The following is a 23,891-nucleotide window of genomic DNA, read 5'->3' as shown; positions in this document are numbered from 1 at the left end:
TTTATGGATAATCCATTATTCACAAAAAAATTATTTTTATAAAATTATTAATATATAATTAGATAAAACTTATAGATGAAATTAAAATCTAAAATTTAGTGTTTTCTAGGTAATTTCCATACCATTAAAACGAAATTATATCAAAATTATATGCAATTTTCAATTTCAAAAATTTATTAGCTTTTTAATAAAAAATTTGTTTTGAGTAGATTATAGTACCCAAGCAAAATATATTCATTGAATTGAGTTTTTACCTAAAAGATAAAGCATTAAATAATTTAAATTGAACACTAAAATCGAAGTCAACCACAAGGAAGGTTAGAACATGCCGTTGTAAAACAACAAACATCATGCTAGGTTCCAAGTTTCCATTCAAACTTAATTTATTTATAATTTAAAATTATTTATGTCAATTAAATTGGAAAGTTCATCCTTCACTTTCTAAAACAATTTATTTATTTATAAATTTAAAATTATTTATGTCAATTAAATTGGAAAGTCCAGTCTTCACTTTCTAGTATACAGTTTCTTTTTTTTTTTTTAATTTTTAATTTATTTACTTAACTCACTTAAAAGATGTTATGACTTTAATTTTTTTTTTTTTTTTGTACATGAAGAAAGACTTGGACTTACAAGTAATTGTTGATAGTGAAATTTTAAGTTTTTTCGAATTTGTAATCATAAAAAATTTGATTAAGATTCATATAATTTGAATTAATATTTAATTAAATATTTAATTTCTTTTTTATTAAAAATAATATGATCTTAACTTATTGAATTCAATGGTAGCATAAAACATCATGCAATTTCTTAAATTTAGAAAATAATAATTATTGTGCTTAAAAAAATGAATTATATATTTCTTAAAGTAATAAAAATTTGGTTATTAATACAATACTCTGTCTTTTTGCCATTCATATATTAGGTTTTCCTTTTCAAACCTATGATAAATTAATGGTATGTCAATTATCATAAATTAGATACGATTTTATTTAGTGGATTTAAATTAAAAATTAATTTATTTTAAGTTTTTAATGGCGCAAATCAATCCATCTCTCAGGTAAAACCTATCCAGATCAAAGATGCTGAAACAACCCAAGCGGACCTAGCCAACCGACTTCTCAAACACGGCGCAAACAAAAAATTTATGCGGAACGCACCGTTTAATCTCTTTCCTTTCCCGTTTCCGGCCCTTCGCCATGGATTGGCCCCAGAAAAGAGTGAAAGAAACGTTAGGGATCCTTCAAAGAGAGGGAAAAAATCGAAAATGGAAATTACGGAGAAAAAGGATGCAGAGAGCAATAACAGCAACAAATATTTGAACAACAACAACAACAACAACAATAATAATAATAATAACAGCGAATTTATGGATTCTGATACTAATAATATGAATAAAGAAGCTGAAGAACGCCAAGCTCGTGAACTCAAAGCCGGTTTTCATCCCCTCAAGGTATTTTTATTTTTCATTATTTTTCCTTTTTATATTGATTTGGATTATTTGAATGTAAGTGTTTTTTTTTTTTTTTTTTTTGTGGATAGATCTGTTTAGAATTTCAAAATTTTGATCTTGAATTGGTTAGGTTTAATGACGGATTATATACTTTTATTTTGATTAATAGAAATTATTATTTTACATTGTAAAGATACAATCTTTCGTTAGTCTTTTCAACACGTAATTTTTGTTTTTGGAAATTTATTTCATTTAGCTAAAAAAATGTTTATCATTTTCAGTTTTCGTGTATTCCATTGAAAATGTTGATTTCTTTTTGAACTAATAACTTCGGGATTGATTTAATCGATTGAGCCAGTAAACGATGCAATGAAATAATTTATGTAATATAAAGCTGTTTTTTTTTTTGTTTTAATATAAATTTGTTTAGTTGGAGAGGTAGTCTTGGAAGTATTTAGTTGATTATTTGAATTTTTTTTGTTGTAAAGTATTGCCAAAGATTCTTTTTTGTGTGTGTAAATTTTAAGTTCATTATGTGTAAGTTGCTGAAGCGCGTACTTCCACATATAAGTGGCAAATGAGTTCCTACAACACTGTTATGGCGACCCCTGAAGCTATGCTAATGATTAGTTTACCAGAATTCCCTTAAATACCGAGGAATATCATATCAGATTAGGCAATCCGAATTCTGATCAAAATGTGAAAAGACTAATGAAAAAAGCTGAAAATAAATCTTGAGATGAATTTTTTGTTGTGTAGATAGCCTAACCTTATTGAAGCAATATAAAACTACAAAAAATTTCTACATGTTCTGTAATTAATTAACTTTAATTAAAGGGAAAAAAAAATTTACCCCTCTATGCTACCTTTTGATGTTTCATGTTCCATGAACCACATCAATTTGTGTTCTAAGTATCTTAGATCTGAGATTTGTATATTGTTGCTATATTTCTTGGTTTTTCATTTGCTTGATCCAACTTGGATAGATTGTCTAATAGTTGATTATTCTTGTTTTCACATTCCTTTGAACAGAACAAGTATGTCTTCTGGTACACTCGCTGGACACCTGGAGTTCGAAGCCAAACAGCCTATGAGGACAATATAAAAAAAATTGTTGATTTCAGTACAGTAAGTTCTATTTATAAGAAGACATAGATAAATTTGATTGGTTGTAAATCTTGACTTTGGTATAAGTGTCCTATTTTGCCCATCGGATCAAATTCAATTTGCTGATATGCCTTTTAACTTCTAAGCATAATGTGTATATAGGTTGAAGGTTTTTGGGTCTGTTATTGCCACTTGGCCCGTCCTTCTAGTTTGCCAAGTCCAACAGATTTGCATTTATTCAAGGACGGAATACGTCCACTATGGGAGGTAATTGTTGAATACCTGACCTTGAAACTTCTCGTATCAATAACAGTCCTTATTTCGGCATAAAATTATATAATTGCTATCAAATTTGTGAGCATTTTATTTAATATGATTGGTTTGTTATTTCATAAAATTTGTTATATCTCAGGACTCTGCAAACTGCAATGGTGGCAAGTGGATAATTCGGTTCAAAAAGGTTGTTTCAGGTCGCTTTTGGGAAGATCTGGTAAGAAAGTATACTGCATAATTGCATATACTAATTTATTTTCTAACATTCTAATTTGGTTTTGTTGTAGGAACAAGTTCACTAGTCTATTTTAAATCAGCATTTCTGCCATGATTTCTAATCAGAGCTTTTCAATTCTAATCTCAATGATGGGAACTTCACCTTCATTGAAGCAGATGCTTTATTTTGACCTGTTTTATAACTAAAGGAATTTTTCATTGTTTATTTAACTTCTTTAGCCTATTTCATGGAAGTATAGTGATACCATCCTTGAAGATGGAGGTGCAGAATGTTATTCCTCATTTCTAGAAAATACTTTGTTTAACAGTAGAACTACCTGGTTATTGTGATTAAGCCATGACAGATAGAAATACGAAAATAATTGAGTTGACTATTTCTATCTCTCTGCTGCCACCATGTGAGCTATTCTTCCTTGTTAAAAATCTACCAATGGTTAGGAAGTTCTCGAAAGGATGGAGCTACACTTTAATAATATGTTCACAAGGTAGAAGTTATTATTTGTGTGCATAAAGTGGCTAGGTGCATGTACCACTGCTTATATACATCGGGGACCACTCTCAAAAGAAAATTTTGTCCTGTCCCTAAGCTATTTAATGCCTGAATATTCCAATTCCCAATGCATATGATGATAATGTACATTTTTGTTTGCTTAGAGGGGGAAGTAGTTGGTCATTTATTTGTAACTAGCGGACCTTTGATCTGAAAATTTGTAGTTTCCTGTCATGTGAAAGGTATCTGACTTATGGCTCAAATTTCTCGAGGGGAAGCACAGTATGAATAAATACTGTGCTAAGGTATAGTTTAAAATTTAACCACACTGCTCCCTTAAAGAGGCATCCCAAGTTTAAACTATAAAATAAATAAATAAATAGTGTAGGGTTTCTTATTTGCTGATGTGCTTCTCTATGAAGTACTGTGTACAGTGAAATTTTGGATCCTCATTTAATCTGTCTTTCCCTTTCCCTTTGTGGTTAGTCTGTGATTGGTTGTATGAATTGGTGCCTTGTGTTAGGCTCCAGATGATGGGCATTTAATATTAGTTATCTACTTTTGCATGATCTTGCAGGTTCTTGCCTTGGTGGATGATCAACTTGATTATGACGATAATATTTGTGGTGCAGTACTGAGCATTCGCTTCAATGAGGATATATTGAGTGTATGGAATCGTAACGCATAGGATCACCAGGTTAGCAATTAATAATTACCAATTTTCCTATTATGTTTCTTTGTCTTACTATCTCTGCATAATTTCTTGACCATGTTTTGTTTTACTAGGCTGTTATGGCCTTAAGAGATTCAATTAAACGGCGCTTAAAGCTTCCCCACAGTTATGTTATGGAATACTAGCCCCATGATGCTTCTTTGCGTGACAACTCATCATATCGAAATACATGGTTGAAAGGGTAAAACCATCTTGGATTCTTCAACAAGAACAAGTGGATCGAAAACAGTTCAGAGACGTTTAACATCTCTTCTGCTTCTTCTAAATATTCCTTCACTAATCCTATGTTTTGACATGAAAACCAAGACTAATATCATCATTATGAGAATTCTTTAGGTTGAACTGTAAGATGATGACATTAAGACTGGAGTAGATGTTGGTTTTATAGAGGAAATATTCCTTCATCCCCTGGGTATAATGTTTTAACTACCTCGTTGTTTTGATCTTTGTTTCATGCCTGTAGATGTGATTCTTTGTGTATTTCTTCGAAATTCTAATGAATTCTCTTGTTAACTTAAAAGGAAATTAGGGAAAAAAAAAACATATGGTTGTGGATAATACATGGTAAAGGAAAGAAAAAAAAATGTGGGTGAAGCAATGCTCATCTGGCCGCCCCATCATTGTTGTTTGGACGTTAGTTTGAGGTAAAAAAAAAAAAAGAAGGTATCAGTTTTGTGCAGCAAATGAAATCATTGACCCACTTATCAAATTAGAAATTCACAAATATTTGAATGACGGTGAAAATGATTTAAAGACTAATATAAACATTTTTACGATGATGAAAATGAAACCTCGTGAAAATGTTTATATACATTTCGTAAACAACAAGAAGGCATTCGTTAGTGGTACTTCGTTTCAAGCAAACGGGATCATTAAACAATTCTCCAAGTAATATTCGATAAACTCCTATAATTAATTAAGCTTCAAAGACTTAATAATTGTGTTCAGTCGTTAATGGTGTTTAATTAATTTCCTAGATCATAATTGATGGGAGAGAGACTCCAGTGCTATTGATGTTGAAGGAAAACCTTTGCCTACTTTTTTTTTCTTTTTATTATTTGGCACGAAAGAAAAGACCCCCAATATCACCCCAATTTCAAAGCTTAAGCCATGAATGCTCTCGTAAGTAACATTATATCTTTTTTTTTTTACTTTTTTCTAGTAGAAGGGAAATTAATCATTTTTTAAAATATAAATATACAATAAATAAATATAAAATATAAAATATATATAATTAAATAAATGATAAAAATATATAAAAATATTATTCCAACTTTTTAAAAAAAATATTTAATTCAATTTAAAATTTAAATTTTCTTTTAAAATCTTATAAAATTAAATCGAATTGAAACTCCACCGATATGAATTAAATTACTAACCGAGATGAGGAGGAAGAATCTTTATGGGTAGAACTATGCCATAGAATGTAGAGTCGATTGGAAGAGACTGAATAATGCCAAAGGCCAAACAAAAGTCCAAGCCTCCTAGAATAAAAAATGTAAAGTTGTTGCAAGTTGTGCCTTTGAAGAAACTAAACTCATCGATGTGGGAAAAAGAAGGTCAGGCCTCCCTCAAACGTGCAAACTGACAAAAAAACAAGCAAACACGCAGGTACACCTGCGCACACACGCATTTGACCAATTTAGATTAATAATTTTGCCATAAATTGCTTGCACAAGGGCTTGAAATACGGCTGTCCTTCGGAAGATATAATTACAGGCTACGTTGTAGAGATAGGAAACTGCTAGGATGTTGCCAAGGTGATTGCTGATGATCATTTAATTGTTGAACTGTAAGCTTACGGCACCTTGACATAAAGTCTTGTTTTTTTTTTTTGGATGTTATTCTATTTTTTTTTAATGTGAGATATAAAGATTCGTACTTAATTTCTTTTAAATTCTAATTAATCTATCAAACTTAGATAAATCAGTTGATTATATGCATGCCATTTTGGTGAGTGACATGGTGAGAAAAAGAAAGAGAAATATAAATAAATAAATAAATAAATAAATCTACAACTAGTTTGTGTATTATAGGCATATACATATGCAAAACTTTCTGGCACCAATTTTATCATCGCATTAAAATAGTAGGGTCTGAACCTAATTCTTTGAGGGGAGATTCATGCACCTATGAGAGTTAGCTGCGGAATTGATTTTAATTTCTGATCTTATATATAAGCATAAAAAATGAGGTTAAATATATAAAATCTATTAAATAAAAATTAAATAATTATTCAAGTTCTTATCGTTTATTATAATAAACTGAGCCTCAAACATTATCTTTATTTAATTAATCTTTAAATATTTATTTTTATTTACTTTATTTAAATATTTAAATATCTATTTTTGTCCAAATTAAATTATTGATTGAACGAAAAAACATGTTGACAGTAATTAATTTTTGCTTAATTAAAACTCAATTAATAAAAATAAATATTTGAGAATTTAATTATTATAATAAATTATAAGAATTTAGGTAATTACTTAATTTAAATTTATAGATTTTTTATAATTATGAAAAAAAATTAACTCATTGTATATGATAAGTACAATTTTTCATGATAGCTACTGTTCATACACAAGAAAGTAACTAAACATAGCCAATTATGATCAGTCTAGATAATTCATTAATTTATTGGAATTTCCAGAGTGAAGTGATATATGAATTAAAGGATATATAAGACCAAACCCAATAATTTTATTTGTTATCAACAAGAAATTTGTAAATAACTTTAAAAGATATCGTACATAATATCGTCTTTAAAAATGTAAGCCTGATTAATCAACACCAGCTCAAAATCACATATTCCGACAAATTTATCAACACCATACATTATTTGACAATTTTTTATACTAGACACATACTAGCCCGTTGCTGTGAATTAAATTTTTTTTTTAATTAATAATATTGAATTTAATATGTCAATGAATATAATTTTATTTATAATTTTTTAATAAAAACAATAATTAATGAATATTTATCAATTAATTTATTATTAATAAGCATTTTATTTTCATAATTTATAAAATGAATCAAATACAAATCTATTCTTTTAAATTTACCTTTTCAAGTACAGTTAAAAAATTAAAAAAGGACAAATGAAAAATAAGAAAAGAAAGTGAAAACTAAAATTAAGCCCAACCAAACCAAAAGAAAAAAAGCAAGAAAGAAAGCTAAATAAGAATACTGCGTGATACTTTCACTTAGGGATGATAACGGATCGAGTAAGGTTTAATTTATATTTATGCCCACTTTGACTTGATACCAAATTATTATTTTTTATATTCAATTTTAATCCGACATATATATATATATGTATATGTATAACTTGCATTCAATTTGATTTGACAAAAAATTAATTTAATAATATAATATTTATAAAAATATTATTTTTAATCTAAATTACATTTTAATTATATATAAATATAATATTTTTAAATAAATATATTAAATAATAACTTTATTAATATAATATATAAAATTGTTCTTTCTCGATCTAATTTTGATTAAAAAATTATTCCTATTAAATCAACAAGTGAAAACCATAACATACTAATTGTTTTATCATCCCTACCTTTAAAGCTAAGCAATTGTCGGTTTCAATCAACAAAATTGATTAAAACTGTCCTTATTGATTGATCGGGGTGGGTTCATCGATTTTTATGAATATTTCGGTTAAGGCTTAGTTTAGACGGTTTATACGATTAGTTCTCAATGTTAATTTTAGAAACCCGAACCGATCGAAAAGTTTGATCTTTTTTTTTTATCTTTTTACCTTTTTACTTTCTATTTTTACTTATTTTATCAAATTGATAAAACTGAAAAGAAACAACCCTAGCCACTCTCTACAAGTCCTTAATATTTTGAGACATTTCTTCAGTCTTCACACCTCTAATTGTTGACCCCCTCTCTCGACCCCTCTTTGGCTCTCCACCAAACACCAATCTGCCTCTCATCAGTCGACTCTTGACCTCTCAAGCTCAAGCTTTCATTACACTCTGCCTTTCGGTCTCTTCAACACTTCGTCTCACACTTCGCTTGCCTCTAGTTCACCACATCTCTGTAAGTTTGGCATAACCATTGACAACTCCACTACTCCATCAGACCTTGAAGGCTTAAAAATTTATCAAAGGTCTATTGCTTTTGCCTTTTGTATTTTCTGTGAACAATAGAATAAAAAATGAGTTTTTGTTTCCCTCGTTTATTTGATGATGATGTTGATATCTAAGCCAAAGAATTTGTGGTCCTAACAACTTGAATTCAATGTTTAACTCCTTTATACATGAACGGTGGACTAATCACAAAAGTAAGTCCAAAAACAAGAGAAAAAGTTGTATAAGCTATCCATCTATAGTTATGTGAGCTAACTATATGCTAGAAGTCTAGTAATAGTTATATGATTTTCAAAATGAAAGTATTCTTTAGTATAGTTTGATAGGAATAGAAGAAAAACCAAAAAATCCAAAAAAACGGAATAATCGACCGACTTAAGTTGGTTCGATTAATTTTGATTTTGATTTCATTAATTGGTCAGTTCAATTTTTTTATAAATTAAATCGATTTAATCGATTTTTTGATTTTTTACAATCGAATAAACCGAATCAACCAAATACTTTTCCTTACCTATCTCCATTAACTCCATTTATTGCAAAATTTATTTTATTGAAAAACAAAAAAAAAGTAAAAACTAAAAAAAATGACTAAAAATGTTAAATGGGGGTAACACACGAACACTTTAATTGGGCATTTATTTTTTGAAATATAAATAAAAAAATTAAAATTGACAATAAAAAAAAATATAAGAAAAAAAGGATAAAACCCAAAATAATAAGTTTATATATAAACACCTCTATTTAAGAATGATAATAAGTCGGGTTGGGGTAAATTTATGCTTACTCCGACTTTAACTTGACTATTATTTCAACTTGATATCAAGTTTTTTTATTTATTTGTATCTGATCCCAACCCATCACATATATGTAACCCATATCCAATTCAATTTGATCAAAAATTAATTTAATAATTTTAATTTAATATAATATTTATAAAAATATTATTTTTAATATAATTACATCTTAATTATAAATAAATATAATATTTTATTAAATTAAGAAATTAAATAATAATTTTATTAATATAATTCATCTATAATTAAATAAAATGATAAATATATTCATATATACCTAAGATGAAATGAAACACCTTAAATCCCTTTTCTAATTCTAATTTTCAAAAAGAAAAAAAACTTGATTTGATATCGAATTTTAAACAACAAATTGCATTTATTAGATTGAGTTGAGTCGAAATCAATAGATACGAGTTATTTTGTCATCCTTACCTCTATTAATTTTTTTTATAAAATTTATCTAATTTAAAAAATTATCAAAAATTAAAAAAATAACATGGTAAAGAAAATACTAAATGAGTGTTATGAGAATTTATTAAATTAAAACATTAAATAATAATTTTATTAATATAATATAATATAATATAAAATTAAATTAATAATAAAAAATATTTTTATATATATCTTGAATGGGACAAAGCACTATAAATTCTTTCAATCCAACTCTAATTTAAAAAAAAATAACTCGATTTTGAATTTTTTTAAAAGATGCACTTATAGATCAGGAGAAATAAAATATCTGTCAAAATTTGTCATTTCTATCTCTATCAATTTTTTATATAAAATTCATTTGATAAAAAATAAAAAAACAAAAATAAAATATAAATATAAATTTTGAAAAAGAAGGTGATAGTACTATGTGCACACGTTTCCTTATCCCCAAATCTGTAAAATTAACTATTAAGATATTTTAAATCATATAAAGCACTTTCACCCACCCAATCCTTATATTATATACTTCATGTGACGTCGATGATTAAATGCAGAGCATTAATAATGTGTGATCCCACGCTCTTTCATTTCCATTTCCATGCACTCTTCGGCATTGAAATCATAAGTCAGTAGCTTGAGAGAGGGCAAAAATGGCCAAAAATGATTACCTTCCACTGTTCGAAACAAAGCCAGCGAAGGGACGGATCCTTTTCAGGTTGTTTGCAGCTTCAATCTTGGTGGGTATCTGCTTCATTTGTGTCTATAGGATAAGGTTTTTCCCAGTGAGAGGAAAAGTTGAGAGATGGAGTTGGATTGGATTGTTTCTTTCTGAGCTTTGGTTCAGTTTTTATTGGTTTCTCACCACAGTTTGTCGATGGAACTGTGTCTACCGTTTTCCTTACAAAAACAGGCTCTCTCAAAGGTATCTCATTCATATATTTTACTATAAAATTATAAAACTATGTTGTTCATATGTGAGATCTAATTTATCTGGAATAATAGGTTTGAGAAAGAATTACCAGGCATAGACATATTTGTATGCACAGCGGATCCATTAATAGAGCCACCAAGCATGGTGATAAACACAGTGTTATCAGTGATGGCATATGATTATCCACCTGAAAAGTTAAGCATCTATTTATCAGACGACGGAGGGTCAGATTTAACGTTCTATGCCATGTTAGAGGCTGCAACTTTCTCAAAGAAATGGCTGCCCTTTTGCAAGGAGTTCAAAGTCGAATCAAGAGCACCCGACGCTTACTTTAGGACAGCTTTTGAACCAGACGATGATCCTGTCAAGATCAAAGAGTGGCTTTCAGTGAAGGTAATTTACAATAATTCTTGCACTTACTTGCATCAATAATGCATTTTTGGATGTTTGCTTCTGATCTGCCGTTTTCTGCAAAATTGATGTTTGACTCAGCCAAATTGGACTAAAAAGTTCTACTAAGTGATTATAAAAAGTGTATAAATTTTATATACTGTGAATGAATCAGATGATAATAATTTATTAATAAGATGAATTAGATAATAATACTTTATTAAAGAGTAAATTATTTTAATTTATATACATTTATTTTAAGAGTTGATATTCATTAATTAATGAGTTATCATCATTTAATTTACTGATAATGTACAGAATTTATACATTAATAATATATTAAATATAAACGTAAATCATTATTCATCCTTGCTTATGTAAGAAAAATTATTACGCATTACTTTCCATATTTATTAATATTGTTTTGTACCAAATATAATATATATTATATATATTGGAATTTTTATATAAATGATGTCAAAGTTCAAGAAATTTGAAAAAAAAAATACAAATATTAGAATCAAATTTCAACTATTAAAAGAGAACCCAAAACCATTTGAATTAATCCAGGTATTCACAATTTTTATAATTTGTTATTAAATTTAAGTTCAAATCTCATTCTGTGCATTTGATTTTAACTTTATATTGAGTTTGATTAGTTATATTTTAATTTATTAGTTGATTATGTAGTGATTTCTTATATACAAATGTAATATTTGATTATAGTTATAATTTCTCTTATACTTGTATTCTAAAAAAAAATTAATAAATTAATTTCAGTACACTTTCATCTAATGTCTACCAAAAATGTGTTTATAACTCTCTTTATTTCATTCTTTTTCGTTCATCTTCCACTTTTCCTTTTTTTGAAATGTTTTAAAGTGGAGTCTTCTTTCTTTCTTAAGTACATAATAATACTTTGTTTTTTTTTTTAATATATCATAATTAAATTTATTTTCATACTTTCTTACCTTGTAAAAAGCATTTGAACATCAATAGTATCAAAAATATTTTAAAATTCGTGTAAAATACAAAAATCAAAGCCTTTTGTCTTGGTATCAAGTGAAAGTCAAATGGAGACAAATAATTAAGGACAGAAGTTACAAGTTGCAATATCTTTTTTATTTAATGCCGTTAAGTATTTAAAGACCTCATGTGCTGCCAATAGAAAAAAACAAAGCCAATGGGGACAAACAATTTTTTTTTTCAATGACTGTTATAATAATGCCTGTTGACTGATTACATAAAAAAAAAAAATTAAAGTCTGTCATTAAGCATATCTAAAAGTTTGTCTCATGCTAATTCGTCCAAAGTAATTGGGACCTTAAGGTTGAAAAAATAATTATATTCTTTTTTTTTTGCCGAAATGAGTTGTGTACATCAAAACTTAAAGCATATATAATATTTTTATGTAAGAAATTAACTTTTGTTCAATGATAAAGAGAATATGGCTTTTTTTAAAGAAAAATTTCATTGAAAGAACTGAATGTCCTTATCTGGAAAGGAAATAATAATTTTATGGATTAAAAAATGAACCATTGTACTATGTGTAGGTTGAATTTTGCCGTTATGTTTTGATTGGTTGAATTTTATCATTGTACTTTTTAAATATTAAATATAAAATTTTTTTAAAAAAATTAATTTCAAGTAAGTTACTTTTATGCCACTAAATTCCCTTTGCAAACAAACTTACAAAAAGTAATTAGTGAAAAAAAAAAAAGAAAAAATTTTAAAAATATACTCACTACTTTCATGTTGATTGGATTAAATTTTAATTCACTCGAGAGTTTAGCATGAAAAATATTTTGGGGCTATATCTAACCCATTAACTTAAAGTTGTAATAGGAAAAAGAAATTCCATAATCAAATTTTTAGAGGAAAAGAATGTTCTTGATGGTAATAGAATAATTAAAAATTAATTATGAATTTAAAATGAAATGATTAAACATGAAAATTAGTAATCTCTAAAATATCAAAATAAGACGTAAATTAAATATTTGAAAATTTTTTATTTTAATATTTGAAGCATAAATATTTTGCCCCAGCATTTTGATGTAAAAGGTGAGGATATATATATATATATATATATATATCTTTTTTTTTCCCTCAATTATGCAGAAACTATATGAGGAGATGAAAATGAGGATTGAAACGACCACAAAGTTGAACCGGATTCCAGAAGACATTCGTAAACAGCACAAAAGATTTCGTGAATGGGACTTTGTTTCAAGCAAGCGTGATCATCAAGCCATTCTTCAAGTAATTTATTTCATGAACTCCTTATTATTCAATAGTACTTGAGCTTGGTTAATGGTGCTCTAATTAATTCTTAGATCCTAATTGATGGGAGAGACTCCAATGCTGTGGATTTTGAAGAAAACCCTCTGCCAACTCTTGTCTATTTGGCAAGAGAGAAAAGACCCCAGTATCACCACAATTTCAAAGCTGGAGCCATGAATGCTCTTGTAAGTATAACACAAGTCTAAATGGCTAATTGTTTTTTTGTAATTTAATTTGTATGTGTTTTTGAGTGGATTTTATGGTGAAATAGATCAGGGTATCATCAAGGATAAGTAATGGTCCAATTATTCTCAATTTGGATTGCGATATGTATTCAAACAATTCAGAGTCAATCAAAGATTCATTGTGCTTTTTCATGGACGAAGAAAAGGGAAATGAGATTGGCTATGTACAGTATCCCCAGAATTTCGATAATCTCACCAAACATGAAATATATGCTTGTTCCTTTCGAGTAATACAAAAGGTAAGCATAAAAAAAACATTTTACTCAAATTAATATAATGAAAACCGACAATTGATCTGATAAAGAAGATATCTTGATGATTTTGTTTTCTTCAATCTGTCTGTGTTGGGCTATATGAACAATCAAGTTGGAGTTACCGGGACTTGATGCAAACGGAGGGCCATGCTACATTGGCACTGGCTGCTTTCACAGGTGAGAGGCTCTTTCCGGAAAGAAATATGACAAAGACGACTGTAGGGTTGATTGGAAGAGACTAAATGATAGAAAGGTTGAAGAAAGTGCAAGCCTTTTAGAAGAAACATGTAAAGTTCTTGCAAGCTGTACCTTTGAACAAAATACACTATGGGGAAAAGAGGTACGTGATGTTCTTTCTCATACATGTAAACACAGACATGCATGTGGATGCACACATACACAATAATAAGTTTTTGGATGCAGATGGGTTTGATATATGGCTGCCCCGTGGAGGATGTAATTACAGGATTGGGTATACAATGTAGAGGTTGGAAATCTATATACTTCAATCCTCAAAGAGAAGGCTTCTTAGGAGTTGCTCCAACAACCTTATTGCAGACCCTGGTACAACATAAGAGATGGTCTGAAGGTCACTTACAAATTTTCCTATCAAGATACTGCTCCTTGTTGTATGGACGTAAAAGGATTCCTCTAAGGCTTCGACTTGCTTACTGCCCCTACAACTTGTGGGCTGCAAACTGCTTGGCTACGTTGTACTATGTTTCTGTCCCATGCCTTTGCCTGCTTAAAGGCATCTCATTGTTTCCTGAGGTATGAAGCTCCTAACTACATATTATCGAGTTGGCAAAAGGTCCAACCAAAGAAGCCTAAAAGTAACAAGTGATTACTGATGTTTGTGAATTTGCACATGACTGACTATAATCCATATTTGGCAATCAGACATCAAGTCCCTGGGTTCTCCCATTTGCATATGCTGTCTTCGCGCACCGAGCATATAGCCTTGGAGAATTCCTTTGGTGTGGAGGTACATTGCAAGGTTGGTGTAACGACCAAAGGATGTGGATGTTCAAGAGAACAACTTCATACTTCTTTGGCTTCTTTGACACCATCTTGAAGCTATTAGGATATACACAATCAGCTTTTGTCGTCACAGCGAAGGTAGCTGACGATGACGTCTCCAAAAGATACGAGCAAGAGCTGATAGAGTTTGGTGCTACTTCTCCAATGTTTGATATTTTAGCAACACTTGCAATGTTGAATCTGTTCGGTAGCATTTTGGCAATCAAGAAGGTCATCTTCGATGCTGATCGCTCCAAGGTTTTGAACCTATTAGGGTTGCAAATTTACCTCTGTTTGCTTTTGGTTACAATCAACTTGCCTGTATACCAAGCACTCTTTCTCCGGAAGGACAATGGTAGGATGCCTAGTTCGGTTGCTTACAAGTCAATTATATTTGTCTTGCTGGCTTGTACACTAGCCATGTATAATTGAACCACTATGATAATGCAAAAAAGATGATGCATTGATCAAGAGGGTCATAACAATTTACTAGTAGTATTTTGTTTTATTTTACTTTGCATAATTTTATGAATATGTATTCTGAACTGAAATAGAAGGCTGTTGAAGGCTGTTTCATGTTAAGAGTACATTGGAATAAATGAATTTTATAAAAATTTGTATGAGTCGATATCAGGTGATTTGGCTAAACTAACAGATATGAAAGATAAAAGCTAAAAGAAGTTAGGCAAAAAAAAGCAAACTAAAATCAGAAAATGAGTTAATATCAACGTGTTTCATCATGTAGCTTAGAAAGTAGATGCTTACACTATTTGAAAAAAAATGGCAACATTGTTTGAAAGAAAAACATATATGAATAAAGTTATACTTGTTAAAAAGCTTGTAACTTTACAGTACAGGGATGGACGATCTATTACAGAGTACTTAAATAATTTTCAAGATATATTTAATCAGATGACTACTATAGAACTTAAGATGGATGATGAAATGAAGGCATTATTTTTTTTGGGTTTATTATCAGACAATTGAAATACTCTAATTGTGACTGTTCTTAATTCAACTCCTAATTATAAAGTGACATTGGAGATGATAAAATATAGTATGTATATGTATAATTTGCATTCAACTTGACTTGACAAAAAATTAATTTAATAGTATAATATTTATAAAAATATTATTTTTAATCTAAATTACATTTTAATTATATATAAATATAATATTTTTAAATAAATATATTAAATAATAACTTTATTAATATAATATATAAAATTGTTCTTTCTCAATCTAATTTTGATTAAAAAATCATTCCTATTGAATCAACAAGTGAAAACCATAACATACTAATTGTTTTATCATCCCTACATTTAAAGCTAAGCAATTGTCGGTTTCAATCAACAAAATTGATTAAAACTGTCGTTATTGATTGATCGGGGTGGGTTCATCGATTTTTATGGGTATTTCGGTTAAGGCTTAGTTTAGACCGTTTATACGATTAGTTCTCAATGTTAATTTTAGAAACCCGAACCGATCGAAAAAATTGATCTTTTTTTTTTATCTTTTTATCTTTTTACCTTTTTACTTTCTATTTTTACTTATTTTATCAAATTGATAAAACTAAAAAGAAACAACCCTTGCCACTCTCTACAAGTCTTTAATATTTTGAGACATTTCTTCAATCCTCACACCTCTAATTGTTGACCCCCTTTCTCGGCCCTTCTTTGGCTCTCCACCAAACACCAATCTGCCTCTCATCAGGCGACTCTTAACCTCTTAAGCTCAAGCTTTCATCACACTCTGCCTCTCGGTCTCTTCAACACTTCGTCTCACACTTCGCTTGTCTCTAGTTCACAACATCTCTGTAAGTCCGGCATAACCATTGACAACTCCACTACTCCATCAGCCTTTGAAGGCTTAAAAATTTATCAAAGGTCTATTGCTTTTGCCTTTTGTATTTTTTGTGAACAATAGAATAAGAAATGAGTTTTTGTTTCCCTCGTTTATTTGGTGATGATATTGATATCTAAGCCAAAGAATTTGTGGTCCTAACAAGTTGAATTCAATGTTTAACTCCTTTATACATGAACGGTGGACTAATCACAAAAGTAAGTCCAAAAACAAGAGAAAAAGTGTGGTATTCTATTTATTTTATTGAGATTTTATTATTATTGCTATAATTTTTTATTTTTTTAAGATTTTTTTATAATGAGTAAAATGTCCATCTATAGTTATGTGAGCTAACTATATGCTAGAAGTCTAGTAATAGCTGTTATATGATTTTCAAAATGAAAGTATTCTTTAGTATAGTTTGATAGGAATAGAAGAAAAACCAAAAAATCGAAAAAAACGGAATAATTAACAAACTTAAGTTGGTTCGGCTAATTTCGATTTTCATTTTATTAACTGGTCAGTTCAATTTTTTTATAAATTAAATCGGTTTAATTGATTTTTGATTTTTTACAACCGAATAAACCGATCAACCAAATACTTTTCCTTACCTACCTCCATTAACTCCATTTATTACAAAATTTATTTTATTTAAAAACAAAAAAAAGTAAAAACTAAAAAAAATGACTAAAAATGTTAAATGGGGTGACACACGAACACTTTAATTGGGCATTTATTTTTTGAAATAAAAATAAAAAAAAAGTTAAAACTAAAAAAAAAAGTCTAAAAAAAAAAGATTAAAACCCAAAATAATAAAGGTGCTATATAAACACCTATATTTAAGAATAATGATAATAAGTCGGGTTGGGGCATACTTATGCTTACTCCGACTTTAACTTGACTTTTTAAATAATTTAACTTGACTATTATTTCAACTTGATATCAAGTTTTTTATTTATTTGTATCCGATCCCAACCCATCACATATATATAACCCATATCCAATTCAATTTGATTAAAAATTAATTTAATAATTTTAATTTAATATAATATTTATAAAAATATTATTTTTAATATAATTACATCTTAATTATAAATAAATATAATATTTTATTAAATTAAGGAATTAAATAATAATTTTATTAATATAATACATATATAATTAAATAAAATGATAAATATATTTATTTATACCCAATATGAAATGAAACACCTTAAATCCACTATCTGATTCTAATTTTCAAAAAGAAAAAAACTTGATTTGATATCGAATTTTAAACAACAAATTGCATTTATTAGATTGAGTTGAGTCGAAATCTATCAGATACGAGTTGTTTTGTCATCCTTACCTCTATTAATTTTTTTTATAAAATTTATCTAATTTAAAAAATTATCAAAAATTAAAAACATAACATGGTAAAGAAAATACTAAATGAGTGTTATGAGAATTTATTAAATTAAAACATTAAATAATAATTTTATTAATATAATATAATATAATATAAAATTAAATTAATAATAAAAAATATTTTTATATATATCTTGAATGGGACAAAGCACTATAAAATCTTTCAATCCAACTCTAATTTAAAAAAAAATAACTCGATTCTGAATTTTTAAAAAAATGCACTTATAGATCAGGACAAATAAAATATCTGTCAAATTTTGTCATTTCTACCTCTATCAATTTTTTATATAAAATTTATTTAATAAAAAATAAAAAAATAAAAAATCAAAAATAAAAAATAAAATATAAATATAAATTTTAAAAAAGAAGGTAAGAGTACTATGTGCACACGTTTCCTTATCTCCAAAGTCTGTAAAATTAACTATTAAGATATTTTAAATCATATAAAGCACTTTCACCCACCCGATCCTTATATACTTCATGTGACGTCGATGACTAAATGCAGAGCATTAATAATGTGTGATCCCACGCTCTTTCATTTCCATTTCCATGCACTCTTCGGCATTGAAATCGTAAATCAGTAGCTTGAGAGAGGGCAAAAATGGCCAAAAATGATTACCTTCCACTGTTCGAAACAAAGCCAGCGAAGGGACGGATCCTTTTCAGGTTGTTTGCAGCTTCAATCTTGGTGGGTATCTGCTTCATTTGTGTGTATAGGATAAGGTTTTTCCCAGTGAGAGGAAAAGTTGAGAGATGGAGTTGGATTGGATTGTTTCTTTCTGAGCTTTGGTTCAGTTTTTATTGGTTTCTCACCACAGTTTGTCGATGGAACTGTGTCTACCGTTTTCCTTACAAAAACAGGCTCTCTCAAAGGTATCTCATTCATATATTTTACTATAAAATTATAAAACTATGTTGTTCATATGTGAGATCTAATTTATCTGGAATAATAGGTTTGAGAAAGAATTACCAGGCATAGACATATTTGTATGCACAGCGGATCCATTAATAGAGCCACCAAGCATGGTGATAAACACAGTGTTATCAGTGATGGCATATGATTATCCACCTGAGAATTTAAGCATCTATTTATCAGACGACGGAGGTTCAGATTTAACGTTCTATGCCATGTTAGAGGCTGCAACTTTCTCAAAGAAATGGCTGCCCTTTTGCAAGGAGTTCAAAGTCGAATCAAGAGCACCCGACGCTTGCTTTAGGACGGCTTTTGAACCAGATGATGATCCTGTCAGGATCAAAGAGTGGCTTTCAGTGAAGGTAATTTACAATAATTCTTGCACTTACTTGCATCAATAATGCATTTTTGGATGTTTGCTTCTGATCTGCCATTTTCTGCAAAATTGATGCTTTGACTCAGCCAAATTGGACTAAAAAGTTCTACTAAGTGATTATAGAAAGTGTATAAATTAATGAATCAAATGATAATAATTTAATAATGAGATGAATTAGGTGATAACACTTCATTAATAAATAAATTATTTTATTTTATGTATATTTATTTTAAAAGTTGATATTTACTCATAAATGAGTTGTCATCATCTGATTCATTAATAATATATAGAATTTATATACCAATAATGTATCAATTATAAACTCAAATCATTATTCATCCTTGCTTATGTAAAAAAAATCATGATGCATTACTTTCCATATTTATTAATATTGTTTTGTACAAAATATAGTATATATTATATATATTGGAATTTTTATATAAATGATGTCTAAGTTTAAGAAATTTGAAAAAAAAAAATACAAATATTAGAATCAAATTTCAACTATTAAAAGAGAACCCAAAACCATTTGAATTAATCCAGGTATTCACAATTTTTATAATTTGTTATTAAATTTAAGTTCAAATCTCATTCTGTGCATTTGATTTTAACTTTATATTGAGTTTGATTAGTTATATTTTAATTTATTAGTTGATTATGTAGTGATTTCTTATATACAAATGTAATATTTGATTATAGTTATAATTTCTCTTATACTTGTATTCTAAAAAAAAATTAATAAATTAATTTCATTACACTTTCATCTAATGTCTACCAAAAATGTGTTTATAACTCTCTTTATTTCATTCTTTTTCGTTCATCTTCCACTTTTCCTTTTTTTGAAATGTTTTAAAGTGGAGTCTTCTTTCTTTCTTAAATACATAATAATACTTTGTTTTTTTTAATATATCATAATTAAATTTATTTTCATACTTTCTTACCTTGTAAAAAGCATTTGAACATCAATAGTATCAAAAATATTTTAAAATTCGTGTAAAATACAGAAAAATCAAAGCCTTTTGTCTTGGTATTAAGTGAAAGTCAAATGGAGACAAATAATTAAGGACAAAAGTAACAAGTTGCAATATATTTTTTATTTAATGCCGTTAAGTATTTAAAGACCTCATGTGCTGCCAATAGAAAAAAACAAAGCCAATGGGGACAAACACTTTTTTTTTTCAATGAGTGTTATAATAATGCCTGTTGACTGATTACATAAAAAAAAAAAAATTAAAGTCTGTCATTAAGCATATCTAAAACAGTGTTTGTCTCATGCTAATTCGTCCAAAGTAATTGGGACCTTAAGGTTGAAAAAATAATTATATTCTTTTTGTTTTGCCGAAATGAGTTGTGTACATCAAAACCTAAAGCATATATAATATTTTTATGTAAGAAATTAACTTTTGTTCAATGATAAAGAGAATACGGCTTTTTTTAAAGAAAAATTTCATTGAAAGAACTGAATGTCCTTATCCGGAAAGGAAATAATATTTTTATGGATTAAAAAAATGTACCATTGTACTATGTGTAGGTTGAATTTTGCCGTTATGTTTTGATTGGTTGAATTTTATCATTGTACTTTTTAAATATTAAATATAAATTTTTTTTAAAAAAAATTAATTTCAAGTAAGTTACTTTTATGCCACTAAATTCTCTTTGCAAACAAACTTACAAAAAGTAATTAGTGAAAAAAAAAAGAAAAAATTTTAAAAATATACTCACTACTTTCATGTTGATTGGATTAAATTTTAATTCACTCGAGAGTTTAGCATGAAAAATATTTTGGGGTTATATATCTAACTCATTAACTTAAAGTTGTAATAGGAAAAAGAAATTCCATAATCAAATTTTTAGAGGAAAAGAATGTTCTTGATGGTAATAGAATAATTAAAAATTAATTATGAATTTAAAATGAAATGATTAAACATGAAAATTAGTAATCTCTAAAATATCAAAATAAGACGTAAATTAAATATTTGAAAATTATTTATTTTAATATTTGAAGCATAAATATTTTGCCCCAGCATTTTGATGTAAAAGGTGAGGATATATATATATATATATATATATTTCCCTCAATTATGCAGAAACTATATGAGGAGATGAAAATGAGGATTGAAACGACCACAAAGTTGAACCGGATTCCAGAAGACATTCGTAAACAGCACAAAGGATTTCGTGAATGGGACTTTGTTTCAAGCAAGCGTGATCATCAAACCATTCTTCAAGTAATTTATTTCATGAACTCCTAATTATTCAATAGTACTTAAGCTTGGTTAATGGTGCTTTAATTAATTTCTTAGATCCTAATTGATGGGAGAGACTCCAATGCTGTGGATTTTGAAGGAAACCCTCTGCCAACTCTTGTCTATTTGGCAAGAGAGAAAAGACCCCAGTATCACCACAATTTCAAAGCTGGAGCCATGAATGCTCTTGTAAGTATAACACAAGTCTAAATGGCTAATTTTTTTTTTTTGTAATTTAATTTGTATGTGTTATTGAATGATTTTTATGGTGAAATAGATCAGGGTATCATCAAGGATAAGTAATGGTCCAATTATTCTCAATTTGGATTGCGACATGTATTCAAACAATTCAGAGTCAATCAAAGATTCATTGTGCTTTTTCATGGACGACGAAAAGGGAGATGAGATTGGCTATGTACAGTATCCCCAGAATTTCGATAATCTTACCAAACATGACATATATGCTTGTTCCTTTCGAGTAACACAAAAGGTAAGCACAAAAGAAACATTTTACTCAAATTAATATAATGAAAACCGACAATTGATCTGATAAAGAAGATATCTTGATGATTTTGTTTTCTTCAATCTGTCTGTGTTGGGCTATATGAACAATCAAGTAGGAGTTTCCGGGACTTGATGCAAACGGAGGGCCATGCTACATTGGCACTGGCTGCTTTCACAGGAGAGAGGCTCTTTCCGGAAAGAAATATGACAAAGACGACTGTAGGGTTGATTGGAAGAGACTAAATGATAGAAAGGTTGAAGAAAGTGCAAGCCTTTTAGAAGAAACATGTAAAGTTCTTGCAAGCTGTACCTTTGAACAAAATACACTATGGGGAAAAGAGGTACGTGATGTTCTTTCTCATACATGTAAACAGACATGCATGTGCATGCACACATACACAATAATAAGTTTTTGGATGCAGATGGGTTTGATATATGGCTGCCCCGTGGAGGATGTAATTACAGGATTGGGTATACAATGTAGAGGTTGGAAATCTATATACTTCAATCCTCAAAGAGAAGGCTTCTTAGGAGTTGCTCCAACAACCTTATTGCAGACCCTGGTACAACATAAGAGATGGTCTGAAGGTCACTTACAAATTTTCCTATCAAGATACTGCTCCTTGTTGTATGGACGTAAAAAGATTTCTCTAAGGCTTCGACTTGCTTACTGCCCCTACAACTTGTGGGCTACAAACTGCTTGGCTACGTTGTACTATGTTTCTGTCCCATGCCTTTGCCTGCTTAAAGGCATCTCATTGTTTCCTGAGGTATGAAGCTCCTAACTACATATTATCGAGTTGGCAAAAGGTCCAACCAAAGAAGCCTAAAAGTAACAAATGATTACTGATGTTTGTGAATTTGCACATGACTGACTATAATCCATATTTGGCAATCAGACATCAAGTCCCTGGGTTCTCCCATTTGCATATGCTGTCTTCGCGCACCGAGCATATAGCCTTGGAGAATTCCTTTGGTGTGGAGGTACATTGCAAGGTTGGTGTAACGACCAAAGGATGTGGATGTTCAAGAGAACAACTTCATACTTCTTTGGCTTCTTTGACACCATCTTGAAGCTATTAGGATATACACAATCAGCCTTTGTCGTCACAGCGAAGGTAGCTGACGATGACGTCTCCAAAAGATACGAGCAAGAGCTGATAGAGTTTGGTGCTACTTCTCCAATGTTTGATATTTTAGCAACACTTGCAATGTTGAATCTGTTCGGTAGCATTTTGGTAATCAAGAAGGTCATCTTCGATGCTGATCGCTCCAAGGTTTTGAACCTATTAGGGTTGCAAATTTACCTCTGTTTGCTTTTGGTTACAATCAACTTGCCTGTATACCAAGCACTCTTTTTCCGAAAGGACAATGGTAGGATGCCTAGTTCGGTTGCTTACAAGTCAATTATATTTGCCTTGCTGGCTTGTACACTAGCCATGTATAATTGAACCACTATGATAATGCAAAAAAGATGATGTATTGATCAAGAGGGTCATAACAATTTACTAGTAGTATTTTGTTTTATTTTACTTTGCATAATTTTGTGAATATGTATTCTGAACTGAAATAGAAGGCTGTTTCATGTTAAGAGTACATTGGAATAAATGAATTTTACAAAAATTAAATCTGCTTTTGTATCTATATAATTAGATCTTGTGCCCTCTCATCATTTTGTATCTCTTAGTTGATTTTTCTGTTTTGTTTTGGTGTTATATATGTGTTATATATATTTGGTGCATAAAACATAGCAAAGACTTGCTAAATCACACAAGATTTCATTTTTGTAACACCCCAACAATCTAAATTCATATCTTATTGTAAATGCATCGCATAATTTGTGAGATTA

At 29.0% G+C, this 23,891-nt stretch overlaps 3 protein-coding genes and 1 pseudogene across 4 annotated transcripts; all 4 read left to right on the top strand.

The window, feature by feature from the left end:
* The first annotated feature begins 1,055 nt into the window (after positions 1 to 1,055).
* On the top strand, positions 1,056 to 4,696 carry LOC111296979 (eukaryotic translation initiation factor NCBP-like). The gene is made up of 6 exons (XM_089763907.1): positions 1,056 to 1,453; positions 2,486 to 2,581; positions 2,723 to 2,827; positions 2,973 to 3,050; positions 4,138 to 4,257; positions 4,347 to 4,696. The coding sequence occupies exons 1-5, from the start codon at positions 1,148 to 1,150 to the stop codon at positions 4,246 to 4,248; spliced, it is 696 nt and encodes a 231-aa protein (XP_089620033.1). The 5' UTR covers positions 1,056 to 1,147; the 3' UTR covers positions 4,249 to 4,257; positions 4,347 to 4,696.
* A 5,471-nt stretch (positions 4,697 to 10,167) lies between these two features.
* Positions 10,168 to 15,380, top strand: LOC111277040 (cellulose synthase-like protein E6). 2 transcript variants are annotated; one of them, XM_089763906.1, is made up of 8 exons: positions 10,168 to 10,556; positions 10,637 to 10,958; positions 13,074 to 13,214; positions 13,289 to 13,420; positions 13,512 to 13,719; positions 13,847 to 14,074; positions 14,158 to 14,505; positions 14,635 to 15,380. In XM_089763906.1, exons 1-5 carry the CDS (start codon positions 10,285 to 10,287, stop codon positions 13,530 to 13,532), a joined length of 888 nt encoding a protein of 295 aa, XP_089620032.1. In that variant the 5' UTR covers positions 10,168 to 10,284; the 3' UTR covers positions 13,533 to 13,719; positions 13,847 to 14,074; positions 14,158 to 14,505; positions 14,635 to 15,380. The 2 variants fall into 2 exon arrangements, with proteins under 2 accessions (XP_089620032.1, XP_089620031.1); XM_089763905.1 differs by having other exon boundaries at positions 13,507 to 13,719.
* LOC149518153 (cellulose synthase-like protein E1 pseudogene) lies at positions 14,158 to 15,186 on the top strand (annotated as a pseudogene).
* A 3,064-nt stretch (positions 15,381 to 18,444) lies between the features above and the next one.
* Positions 18,445 to 23,674, top strand: LOC111277038 (cellulose synthase-like protein E6). Its single transcript, XM_089763904.1, has 8 exons — positions 18,445 to 18,876; positions 18,957 to 19,278; positions 21,380 to 21,520; positions 21,596 to 21,727; positions 21,816 to 22,028; positions 22,159 to 22,383; positions 22,465 to 22,812; positions 22,942 to 23,674. The coding sequence occupies exons 1-8, from the start codon at positions 18,605 to 18,607 to the stop codon at positions 23,491 to 23,493; spliced, it is 2,205 nt and encodes a 734-aa protein (XP_089620030.1). The 5' UTR covers positions 18,445 to 18,604; the 3' UTR covers positions 23,494 to 23,674.
* The last annotated feature ends 217 nt before the right edge of the window (positions 23,675 to 23,891 follow it).

This window comes from Durio zibethinus, chromosome 7, assembly GCF_047325235.1.
Source record: "Durio zibethinus cultivar Kanyao isolate XHJ-2024 chromosome 7, ASM4732523v1, whole genome shotgun sequence".
In the NCBI taxonomy this organism is placed as follows: domain Eukaryota; kingdom Viridiplantae; phylum Streptophyta; class Magnoliopsida; order Malvales; family Malvaceae; genus Durio; species Durio zibethinus.
Note: the sequence above shows the minus strand (reverse complement) of the source record. Positions and strands in the feature narration are given on the sequence as shown.